General features: G+C 33.1%; 1 protein-coding gene across 1 annotated transcript; it reads left to right on the forward strand.

Annotated features, from left to right (window-relative positions):
• The first annotated feature begins 9061 nt into the window (after window positions 1-9061).
• LOC108987527 (TMV resistance protein N-like) lies at window positions 9062-13099 on the forward strand. Its single transcript, XM_035690498.1, has 5 exons — window positions 9062-9678; window positions 9931-11047; window positions 11130-11423; window positions 11539-12036; window positions 12198-13099. Exons 1-5 carry the CDS (start codon window positions 9146-9148, stop codon window positions 12843-12845), a joined length of 3090 nt encoding a protein of 1029 aa, XP_035546391.1. The 5' UTR covers window positions 9062-9145; the 3' UTR covers window positions 12846-13099.

Here is a 13099-nt window from a genome sequence, read left to right on the forward strand (position 1 = left end):
AAAACTACGGAACCGGAACCGGACCGGAACCTGCTGGTTTTCATAAAATAGGAACCGGTTCCGGACCGGACCGGTTCAAAACCGGACCAACCGGTCCGGTTCGGTCCCGTCCGGTCCGATCCGGTTTTTCGGTTTAAATTTATATCCCTACTGTCAACAGACAGATTCTCACAGACCCACTTGAAGACATGAACAACAATCTCGATTTTCGATAACCCAGTGAGAGAAGGCCTCTCACTTTAACCTCCCAGCGGCTCTCATGTCAAAGGTCACGGCCTTGTAACCTTTCTCTCCCAGCCCAGCTGATACTTTTTTCAAGAGGCCCTGACAACCACCCAAGATTGAGTATGGGTGGACGAGAACCAGCACTATTTACTCTCCTGGCGTGCACACTGCAGAGGCCTCAAGGCTCGTGTGGAGCTTGATTCATCGCGGGTTTAACTTTGGTGGACTCTAGAGCCTGTTCTACGGTTTGACTTCCCGTGGGAAATTCGATGGAATCAGCGATTTTGCTTACGAGTTCAGAGTAATACACGTGGAGGGGGATATCTGAAGTACCGTCGTTTTATTTACTTTCAATTAGGGCTAATCAAAATTCTGACTCTGCCTCCGACTTCGCACTGACTCTGCTCTAGTCAAAGTCGGAATTGGAGTTTTTTTAATCAAAAAAGTCAGATTTGGTGATGACAATGTACTAACTCTGACAGTCTGACTCCGACTCTGATATTGTACATATTTTATAAAATATATTTTTTTATTCATTAATCATATATATTATATATAACTATAACTTATATGGTTAATTAAATTTAATAATATACTAGTATGAGCAAATTTATTATAAAATAATATGCTTATACTATAATATAAATAGACTAAATTCACTAATAATAGTTTAGTATATGTAAACACTATACTATTAACTATTACTACCATATAACACTAATGTATAATAACATGTAATATTAATATATAATAACTAAAGTATAATAACATGTACTAGTAATATATAATAATCAATGTATAATAACATGTAATACTAATGTATAAATATTAACATATAATAGCATATAATACTGACGTATAATAACAATAATTTGTACAACGATTTATTTTTTTAATTTTGGTTATGTTTTAATAAAATTGAAATTGAAAAAATATTTTTAAAAAAAAACTGAAATCTAGAAACCCAAATTCGATTAGTGAGAGCCCAAGATTGTCAAATTGAAATTTCAAATGGGTTAAGAAAAAAAATCTAATAAAAAAGCTCAAATCCAACTCCACTTCGACAAGTAGGAGTCAGAGTCGAAGGTAGGACACTCCGACTTCGTTATTCTCCATGCTCAGCCTTACTTTCAATAAGGGACATGAGGCAATGTCGTTTAGAAGAGAGGCAGAGTTAATAGAACGGCACCGTTTGAGGATCTAGTCTTTAGAAGATATTTTCTTTTATTGTTGTTTAATTGTTGCCATGTATAGAGGAATATTTCATAGTTTGTGTGAACATTCGCGATATATGGGAAATTAGGGAAGAGGGATAATTATTCTGGAAAAATCTTGTAAGGACCATGTTACAGTGGAGAAAGGATTTGCCTCGAACAAAATCCAACTTATCAATACAATCATATTTTTCATTATCTCAATCTATTCCTATCTCGCAATTTGATTTAATTTTCCTGTTCATTTCAATTACAACCCAACTCCATAATAGCTGGTATTAGAGAAGTTGATTCTGATGGTTGAGGCTACCAGATTCAAGTAGTAGCAACAGGCTTTGCAACGCCAAGTAGAGAACCACAAGGAAAGTCTGCAAGAGATCAAAGAGAGGTTAGATTAATTAACTGACGTGATGAGAACCATGGTGGCTAACCAAACAATAGTAGTTAATAGAGAATTGTTTGTGGATAATGTTGAGGGCCATGATAATTAGTGCATTACAACCAGAGGGGTAGGGTTAGACTTTCCCCACTTTGATGGAGAGAATCCTGTGGGGTGGGTGTTTAAAGCTAATCAATATTTCGAGTTCTATCAAACAATACCTGCACAAAGGTTGCTTATGGATTCCTATCACATGGAAGGTGAAGCCATGATTTGGTATCAGGATGCATCTGAGAGTGGGCCGTTCATTTATTGGGAAATCTTCACCCAAGCCATTCAATTAAGGTTTGGACCCATAGCCTACGACGACCCCATGGAAGCATTAACTAGGCTGAAACAAACATCAATTGTAGCCCTATATAAGGCTCAATTTGAGGCACTTTCTAATAGGCTTAGGGAGTTATCAGATAATCATAAGTTGAGTTGTTTCCTTAGCTGGTTGAGGGATGAGATCCGCTTACCTATAAGGATGCTAAACCCTATTAATTTGAGTGCAGCATTTGGTTTAGCCAAGATACAAGAAGAGTACTTGAATAGCACAAGAAACGTCCCGAAGGCAGTTGGTTTAATGCAATCACGGGAACTTCTAGCCCCAACACCATGATAATCTTGGGAAAAGTCAACACTGAGAGGATGGTGATATTGGTGGATTTAGAAAGTACTCACAACTTCCTAGACCCATTAATCATTCAAAGAACCAGCGTGCCAATTGACAATGCTACAAGGATCTCTGTTAGAGTTGCCAATGGAGAAATTATCTGGAGTGAAGGTCTAGGCTCGAATTAAAAATCCAAGGTAATAAATTCTCACCAATTTTTTATGTATAGCCCTTGGGAGGGTGTGATGCATTGTTAGGAGTGCAATGGTTAGAATTTCTTGGCCTCATAACGTGGGACTTTGCTCAGCTAACTATGGAATTCCAGTGGGAGGGTAAAAAGGGTAAACTTAAAAGGCCTCAATCTGAAGAAGTCAACTTTTGAAGGGGAAAACAAACTAATATTGTCTTCATCCAATAAAGGAAAAAGGTTGTTAGTTAAGCTTATGTCTATGGAAGTGAATCTGAAATAGGGAAATTAGCATGTTGAAATTGCTAAGCTACTTGAGAAATATCCTAGTGTATTTGCTAAACCTGAAAGGCAGCCACCTGAGAGAGTCCATGACCACAAGATATTGGCTGACTTACTTAAATCTAGGGTGATAAGGCCCAATACTAGCCCCTTTTCATCTCTTGTTTTGTTGGTGTGCAAGGCAGATGGAAATTGGCGACTATGTATTGATTATCGTGCCCTAAATCATGAGACTATAAAAGACAAGTTTCTTATCTCAATTATTGATGAACTGTTGGATGAGCTCCACGGGTCTAGGGTATTTTCCAAACTAGATTTGAGGTCAAGTTACCACTAAATCAGAGTGGTACCCAAGGATATTGAAAAGACTATTTTTAAAACTCATGAGAGCCACTATGAGTTTTTGGTGATTTGGGCTCACCAATGCCCATTCTACCTTCTAAGGGTTAATGAACTTGGTTTTTAAAGCATTTTTAAGGAAGTTTGTGTTGGTATTTTTTTTATGACATATTAATCTATAGTAAGAGCTGGGAGGAACATTTAGGTCATGTGAGGCAAGTGTTGCAGACCCTCTAGCATCATAGTCTTTATGCCAAAAGATCTAAATGTTAATTTCGGGTGAATGAAGTGGGGTATTTGGGTAACATCATCACAACTGATCGGGTTAAAGCAGATCCTGCCAAAGTGGCCTCTATGCTAGAGTGGCCCTTATCTTAAAATTCAAAGTCTTTAAGGGGCTTTCTTGAGCTGACAGGATATTACCGAAATTTTATTAAAAACTATGGATTTATTGCAGCACCTCTCACTAATCTATTTAGGAATAATGCTTTTGTATGGGATGAAGAGGAAACCAGGACATTTTATGAATTGAAGCAAGCAGTAACTCAGCCTCCAGTTTTGAGGTTACCTGACTTTACATTACCATTCACTATAAAATGTGATGCTAGTGGTGGGGAAATAGGGGCAATACTCATGCAAACTAGACAACCAATAGCTTACTTGAGTAAGAGCTTAAAAGGGAAGGCCTTACTACTTTCAACTTACAAAAAGGAGTCGTTTGCCCTAGTCACTGCAGTGTAAAAGTGGAGGCCTTATTTGCTGGGTTAATCTTTTGTGGTTAAGACTGACCAGCAAGCTCTCAAGTTTTTATTAGAGTAGAAGGTTGGAACTATGGCACAGCAAAAGTAGATAACAAAACTTATGGGATATGACTTTATCATTGAGTACAAAAAGGGGAAGATAAACCGTGCGGCAAATGCTCCGCCCTATTTGGCATCATCCTCTTAAACACAAGACATGAAGAGAAATTGCACAGAACCTTCGTAATTCAGCTCTATTTGGCATCATCCTATTGAACATAAGACATGAAGAGAAATTGCACAGAACCTTGGTATGCATTCATAGCTCCATAATATGGGTTTTAATGAATTGTATGGAGAGTTGACAAAACCTTATCGTGCCATTCAAAGAAATTACTTCTTTTACACGTTTCATTTTAATGATCTTCCTCTGGATCATGACGCCACACATTGACTGTATGGACAATGAATGGCACGAGATTAGACTTGGAGAATGATCAACGTGCGACTTGTGATTAGACTGTTACTACTTTTAGTATCGTCCAAATTCGATTTCAAATTATAAGGGCCTGTGATGGATTACCATAAACAGGGCTTTAATAAACACACACACACACACACATATATATATATATATATATATATATATATATTATATATATATTATGGTGGGTCATGTACTTAGTACGATAAATCTGGCAGAAATAGCCTACAAAATTAGCAGCAAATTTGGTAATGGCTTACTCCATTTTATCAATTAGAATGTGCAAATGAAATGGCATGATTATCCGTATGATTTCTTTAGAAGACGGACATACTCTGTATATATATTAAGAATAATGCTATTATGCCTCTTCAATTTCCATTTATTTTGATTACTAGTCATGTATTTATTTTTTTTTTTTTAAAAGTGACTATTAGTATATTGGTATTTTTTTTTTAAAAAATGTTTAAACATGTTTAAAAGAGGTTTGAAATAAAAAGTTAAAAAAAAAAAAAAAGAAGAGCAATTTGCACTAGGTACACACCAAGTGGGCAAATTGAGGAGGTATGATAACACCATTCATATATTAATATTCTATAAGATTGATAAACTTGTATGATAATAATTATTTAAGAAAATTAAAAAAAATACTTAGAAAGAAAAAACACTCAAATGACTTTGTGTTAACTTTAAGGCTCGATTTGGATACAAAAACACTCTCAATCTATCTCATCTTATTTCATCTTATTTTTATAATTTTTCTAAACTCTCATATAATATATAATAAATAATTCAATTTTTTCAAATCTTTAAATAATAATAATAATAAATAATATTTTACTCAACTCATATAAATTATCTCATCTCATCTCATTTCATCTTATCTTACTATCCAAACAAGCCACCCTGGACAAGTCTAACAGTGTACATCTAATTAGAGCACTAGCATTAGTTTCTTTATATGCATATTTAAAATCACATATTTTGAAGATTGATTTTGCATTTCAAGAAAAACTCTTACATTGAATTATACATCCTTGAACCAAATAATAAAAAAATATTATTATTTTTATATATTTTACAATTAGTACCATGTGCTCAAAAATACCAATTCCATATATCTAAATATTATCAATTTCATATATCAAAATTACCAATTTTATCAAAAAATATTAATATGTACTAAAAAATATTTTGTATCATCAACTTAATACAGATTTCATATATTAAAATCATCTTAATACAAATTCAAATTCTACAAAGTTTATTTTAATGGGCTGGGTAAGAGAGAGAAAAAATAGTAAAATAATGTTTGGAGAGTGAATAATAGATATGTAAAATTTTAAAGATGCATAATTTAATATAGACCAATTTAAAGAGATATTATACAAATATAAATATGAATATAAAGATGAATCAGCCATTGTAAATGCTCTAATATTCATCTAAGTCATTTGATTGTCCAACAATGAGTCTAACAGTGTACATGATTATTTTTTTTTTAGTTAAAAAATTCTAAAGTGGGTGGAAGCCACCCTGGAAATTACGTACAAACGCGCTTGAAAGCAATGCATTCTGTAACCGATAGTTGACGCTGCATCTACCTTGAAATTTCTATCTCGGGTTGAATAGTACTAGTACTACTTTTATTCTTTTTTGTTTTTTTTATTTAATAATTAAGGAAATTATTATTAATAAAGTTGTATATTTTTTAATGATTAAGAATGTTAAAAAAATATTTTAAAATAATAATAAAAAATAAAAATTTCAAATATATTGTAGAATAATAAAAAGATAGTAAAAGAATAATAAGACTGGCATTATCCTCAATTGAGTCAAGGAGAAGCGAAACTACTTAGAATCCTCGTGTGCAAATTCATTAGCCTTACGCGTTTAATAATTTTTATTTTTTATCATTTGAAATGGATAGAGATGGACAGAGATAGGCTTACCCTATCTCTATCCATTTACTACGTATATTATAATTAAAATTTTTATTTTTTATATATTTTTTTTAACACTCTTAATCATTAAAAAAAATTAAAAAATATATATAATTTTACTAATAATCATTTCTCTAACTATTAAATAAAATTAAAAATTAAAAATAAATCAAATATAAAAAGAATAGTAAATGAGTAATAGAAGAGTAGTAATTATATCATTTTCCTTATTAACTCATGATATCTTCAGTGTTCTTTCCATTGTCTAAGAGTATTAGTATTGGATTATACAAATGTAAAATTTGCATAATATGACATGATTTTATATTTGACTATTTCCCTTAAAATTTATTCTCACGTTGAATTATCCACATATTAGTCAAAATAATAATAAAATATTATAAATTTAATAATTTTTTTTTTCAATTTTTTTTGTTCTATTAAATTTTTTTGATTGTCCAACATGCTCAACGGGTCTAACAGTGTACATGATTATTTATGTTTTAGTTAGAAAGTTCTAAAGTGGGTGCAAGCCACCCTGGAAATTACGTGCATACACGCTTGTACGTAATGCATTCCATAACTGATAGTTGATGCTGCATCTACTTTGAACTTTCCATCTCAGGTTGATCAATACTAGTACTACTTTTATTTTTATTTTATTTTTTTTATTTTTTTTTATTTAGTGGTTAAGGAAAAGAAAAGTGCAATTTTTCTTAGGGGCATACGGACAAATTGAGGAGGTATAGTAGCACTACTCATATATTAATATTTTGTAAGATTGATAACGTGTATGATAATAATTATTTAAGCAAATTAAAAATTACATAGAAAGAAAAAACACTCAAATGACTTTGTGTTAACTTTAAGGTTCGGTTTGGATATAAAAACATTCTCAATCTATCTCATCTCATTTTATCTCATCCTTATAATTTTTTTAAACTCTCATATAATATATAATAAATAATTCAACTTTTTCAATTCTTAAAACAATAATAATATTAAAAAATAATATTTTATTCAACTAATCTAAAACTACTTCATCTCATCTCACTATCCAAACAAGCCACCCTAGACGGGTCTAACAGTGCACATCTAATTAGAACACAAGTATTAGTTTCTCTATATGCATATTTAAAATCACTTCTTTTAAAGATTAATTTTATATATTAAGAAAAATCTCTACATTGAATTATGTATATTTGAGCCAAATAATAATAAAATTTTTTTATTTTTAATTTTTTTATTAAAATTATTATTTTTATATATTTTTCGTACAATTAGCACCATGTGCTAAAAAAACCAATTTCATATATCTAAATATTACCAATTTTATATATTAAAATGACCAATTTTACCAATAAATATTAATATTTACTAAAAAACATTTTTGATCATCAACTTAATAAAAATTTTATATATCAAAATCATCTTAATACAAATTTCACAAAGTTAATTTTAATAGGTAGGATAGAGAAAAAAAGATAAAATAATGTTTAGAGAGTGAATCATAGCTATGTAAAATTTGGAAGATCTATAACTTGATGTAGACCAATTTAAAGAGATATTATATAAATATAAAGATGTATCAACCATTGTAAATGCTCTAAGTCATCTAAGTCATTTGATTGTCCAACAGTATGCTCGACGGATCTAACAGTGTACATGATTATTTGTGTTTTAGTTAAAAAATTTTATAGTGGGTGGAAGCCTTCCTGGAAATTACGGACGTACGTACTTGAAAGTAATGCATTCCATAATTAATAGTTGATGCTTCATCTACTTTGAACTTTTCATCTCAGGTTGACTAGTACTGATATTATTTTTTTATTTATTTAATAGTTAAGAAAATAATTATTAATGAAGTTGTATATTTTTTTAATTTTTTTTAATGATTAAGGATGTTAAAAAAATATTTTTAAAAAATAATAAAAAAATAAAAATTTTAAATATCGTATAAAATAGTAAAAAGATGATAAACAGTAATAAGACTATTTTGAATCAAGGAAAAGCGAAGCTACATAGAACCTTGGTATGCAAATTCAATTCATTTGGCCCTACGCGTTTGAAATTTTTTTGTTTTTACATGCATAATTAATATATGTTGATGACTATGAAAGGAAAAAGTTGACCAACGAGGTCGACTTTTGAGCAATTCCTATCGCAAATTTTAAGCAAGCAATGATAGAACTCTTGCTTTACGAGGCAAACTTTTTTGTATTCTTAATTAAATTTGTGACAAACTTTTGCCTTTTTATTTATATCTGCAATATTCACTATATCTAATGAATTTCTTCGATCTTCCTCTAGAAAATGTAGCTAAAGTCAGTCAACAGCTCTGCAACACTAATTTGGTTGTCAGAAAAATTAGAAACGAAAAAAAAAAAATCAAGTCATTCAGTCAACAGCTAAAAAAAAAAGAGTACAAGATGAGGGAAGTTGCGCAGAACCATCGGGCGTGTGATGGGTTACCATAAACAGGGCTTAAATAAACTGAAAGTTGATGCTGTCTACCTGGAACTTTCCATCTCAGGTCGACCTGTACTACTAGCTGTACTCCATGGCTAGCTTCTATATATATACATACAGATTATCTCATGATATCTTCAGTGTTCTTCTCATTGTCTATGCCCGCAAATTACCAATATTCCCTTCCACATGAATTAAGCTTCTAAATCTCTTTGCATTGCATTCATGGCCACTCAAACACCCTCTTCATCTACTCCTGAAGTTAGTAAGAAGAGAAAAAGAGACAATTCATCTTCGTCTCGATGGAAACATGAAGTTTTCCTTAGCTTTTATGGCAAAGATACTCGCACGAGTTTTACGGATCATCTATATGCTGATTTAAAACGGAAAGGTATTCTTGTATTTAGGGATGATGAAGCACTCCAGCGAGGAGAAGACATTTCTAAAGCGCTTCGGAAAGCAATTCAAAAATCACAATACGGCATCGTCATTCTTTCGAAAAATTATACTTCTTCCAAATGGTGCCTTAGGGAACTTGCCGAGATCGTTGAATGGGAGAAAAACACAAAGCTGATCAAAATTATTCCTATTTTCTACTATGTAGATCCTTCAGACGTAAGAAATCAAAGAGGGACTTTTGCAAAAGCTTTCGCCGCACATGAAAAAGATCCCAAGGTAGACATCAAAGAGATTAAAATGTGGAAAAAAGCTTTCAGTAAGGTGGGCGATACTAAAGGAGAGCACATACATCAACACAGGTAACATTTCTTCTTTTCTTCTTCCAATGGCAGATATATAGCAAGCAATTATGACATTTATAATTTTTAAAATGTTTAAATTGTGATCTGGTCTGACAGCTCGAGTGTTGCAAGAGGGAAAATATTGAAGTACGCATTAAAGTGTTTCGCTTCCTCTATTAAACAATGCTAATTATCAACAAAAGCTAGCATTTTTTTTTTGTTCGTGTCGATTCAGGTCTCGTCAATATTAATTGTTCTATCAATTTATAGGTACGAATCAACAATTATACAAGACATCAGTAGACGTATAACTCAGGAGTTGAATTCTAGATTCTCAAGTCATGATTACGATAAACTTGTTGCAATAGACTCCCAAGTAGACAAAATGATGGAGTTATTGGATATGGAATCGAACGATGTTCGCTTTGTAGGAATTCATGGGATGGGTGGCGTTGGTAAGACAACGTTGGCCCAAATAATTTATTATAGAGTTTCTAATTCTTGTTGTCGATTTGAAGGAAGCAGCTTTATTTCTTGTATTAGAGAAGAATCTAAAGCTCGTGGTCTAGCTTCTTTACAAAAACAACTTCTTTCTATGATCATGCAAGAAGAAATACATGTATGGGATCAAAACGAGGGAGATCGGATGAGAAAGAAGATGCTGAGTAATAAAAGGGTTTTTATTGTCCTTGATGATGTGGATAGTGACGAGCAACTGACGGCATTAGCAGGGGATCGGAAATGGTTTGGTCCAGGGAGTAGGGTGATTATAACAAGCAGAGATGGTCATCTGTTGAAAAGACATGGAGTGAATGATATCTATGAGGTTGAGCGGCTTCAAAAAGATGAAGCATTGCAGCTCTTTAGTTTGTCAGCCTTCGACAAAACCCATCCACCAGAGAATTACAAGGATCTATCTATGGATTTTGTGAAGTATGCTCAAGGCCTTCCTTTAGCTCTTAATGTTTTGGGTTGTTTCTTGCGTGATAGAACAATAGATGCATGGAAAAGTGAGAGAGATAAACTAAAAGCAATTCCTAATCCAAAAATTATGGATGTACTTCAAATAAGTTTTGATGGGCTGGAGGATTCGCAGAAAGAGTTATTTTTGGATATGGCGTGTTTGTCTCGAGGACAGCATTGGGTGGATAACACACTTAATGATGAGATGTTATTTGAAAGTTTTGGTCATTATCGCATCGACCTTGATGTTCTCGTCGAGAAGTCCCTCATAAGAAAATCAAACTATGGATGGTTGTCCATGCATGATTTGCTAGAAGAACTGGGCAGGGAAATAGTTCGCCGCGAATGTCGTAGAGATCACCCTGGAGGACGGAGTAGACTGTTTTGTGTGGAGGATCTCTATCACGTACTGGAGACTGATACTGTAAGTTGATTAGTGTAGATATTAATATAAAAAGGTGTATTTTCATCCTATTCTGGCTAATCTGTTGTTTCTTGATTACCAGGGAACTGATGCAACTAAAGCCATACTCGTGCATTCTTGTGCTGAAACGAAAGATCAGATAGTCAAAGCCAAAGCGTTTTCAAAGATGAGAAAATTGAGGTATCTAAAATTCCCTGATTCTCGAACTATACAATGGAGTGGAGATCCTTTAAAATACATGCCAACCAATGAGTTGCGATTTCTAGAGTGGCCTGGATATCATTTGAAAACCTTGCCGAGCAGTTTCCCACAAAAAAATCTTACTGTACTAAGGATGAGTCGCAGCCGTATCAAACAACTATGGAAGGGGTCGATGGTAAGTTTCTCACTCGTATAAATACGTATTCATCTTAATAATTCCCCGTTAATTTTCCAAACAAGTTAATATATTTATATTTTGATCCAATTAACTTCTTGTTTGTTTATCACAGGTTTTACCCAATTTGAAGTTCTTTGATCTGAGTTATTCTAAGAACTTGATTGAAACGCCAGATTTGACTGGAGTCCCAAATCTTGAGACAATATACCTTTTAGGCTGTAGAAGATTGTGTGAGCTCCACCCATCCATCGGAAGTCTCAAAAAATTATACTTTTTGTTACTTGACAAATGTTCAAGCCTTGAGAAGTTACCAGACCTGAGTAGACGTATGGAATGCCTGACCCATCTTTTGGCAAGGGGAACTGCTATAACACAAATACCATCTGTTAAGAGCAATATTGATGCCTGTGGCCTTTGGTTTCGTTTTAGTGGAAGCAAGTTGATGCGACTTAAATCAAGGGATCCCATATATGATATCGGATCACTTGTAGAATATCAGAAGGAAGGAACATATGATTACATAGAAGCAAAGTGCATTGATTTTGACAGCAAAGCAGAAAATATTTTAGACATGGCAGGTGTTGTTATTTCAGCTTTAGATGACGATTTGGTGAGTTCTCTCATTCTTTTCTTTAGAAACAAATCAAATATGTCAGAAAAATGCTTTAATAAAAAATTATTTCATTTTACAAATAAAAAAATTAATTATCGCCTTGCAATTGCTTTATTTTTGCTGCAATTAACATCTCTTTTTTGGGGTTGTTTTTACAGAACATGATAAGTGGATGGTCGTTGGGATTCCATATGATTCCAGAGTGGGTCCAGTATAAAAGTAATGGCTCCTTTGTGAAGATAGATTTGGATGCTAATACGAATCCGGAGATGGGGTTAGCTTTCTTTATTGTCTGTGATTCTGATCATTTTCTTGGATTCTCTTCTTCTCATGATTATGGACCTAGTATTTCAATTTCTTCGTTATTCAAGAGCCCTATGATAAACTTGAAGGTGGTGAGGCTTACAATAGTGTTTGAGACGGATGAAGAATATTATGTAGAATATGATTGTTCAAGTTACGTCTCTTTTGGTAAGCGAATTGGATTCTGGGTGTATATACCGGCAGTTTTGCGGTTATTGGATATACGGAGGGTCATTAAGATTTCATTTAAAACAGGCTGGAATTGGTTATCAGGCAAGCCTTGTGAAAAAGAAGTAGAAGTGAAAGAATGCGGGGTGCATTTAGTTTTTCCAGATGATGCTAATTCAAAGTTCTATAATAGCATTGCTTCTTTTGGCCGTTTGGGATTTTCAAATTCAAATTTCCATCGAAAATTTGAAGCCGATATGATGAAGGACGAAAGAAAAGAAAAAAAGGGAAAAGGAATAAGAAAGTTGAAGAAGGGTGGCGGCAGTTATGATTAAGGATGAAGGAAAAGAAAAAAAGTAAAAAGTAAAAAGAAAGTTGAAGAAGGGTGGCGACAGTTATGATAGAGATGAAACCTAAGGGCTGCCCTTCCACTTGCATATAGGCTGGATCCTTTTGTTTAGGCTGGCTTATGTATTTCTTCAGCCTATGTGTTGTTTATTTAGAGTTGGTGTGTTTTGTCTCCTTCTCCTCATTTTGGAGGATGAGGATTTTTTATAATTTTGTAATGTTGGTATGTTTATTTATTAAT

Source organism: Juglans regia, chromosome 5, assembly GCF_001411555.2.
Source record: "Juglans regia cultivar Chandler chromosome 5, Walnut 2.0, whole genome shotgun sequence".
NCBI classification, from domain to species: Eukaryota; Viridiplantae; Streptophyta; class Magnoliopsida; order Fagales; family Juglandaceae; genus Juglans; species Juglans regia.

What these genes read in the sequence shown, in the direction of transcription:
- LOC108987527 (XM_035690498.1), top strand. Translation starts at nt 9,146, where the DNA reads ATGGCCACTCAAACACCCTCTTCATCTACTCCTGAAGTTAGTAAGAAG. An exon ending in GAGCACATACATCAACACAG is followed by an intron (nt 9,679 to 9,930) that starts GTAACATTTCTT and finishes ATCAATTTATAG; the next exon opens with GTACGAATCAACAATTATAC. An exon ending in ACGTACTGGAGACTGATACT is followed by an intron (nt 11,048 to 11,129) that starts GTAAGTTGATTA and finishes CTTGATTACCAG; the next exon opens with GGAACTGATGCAACTAAAGC.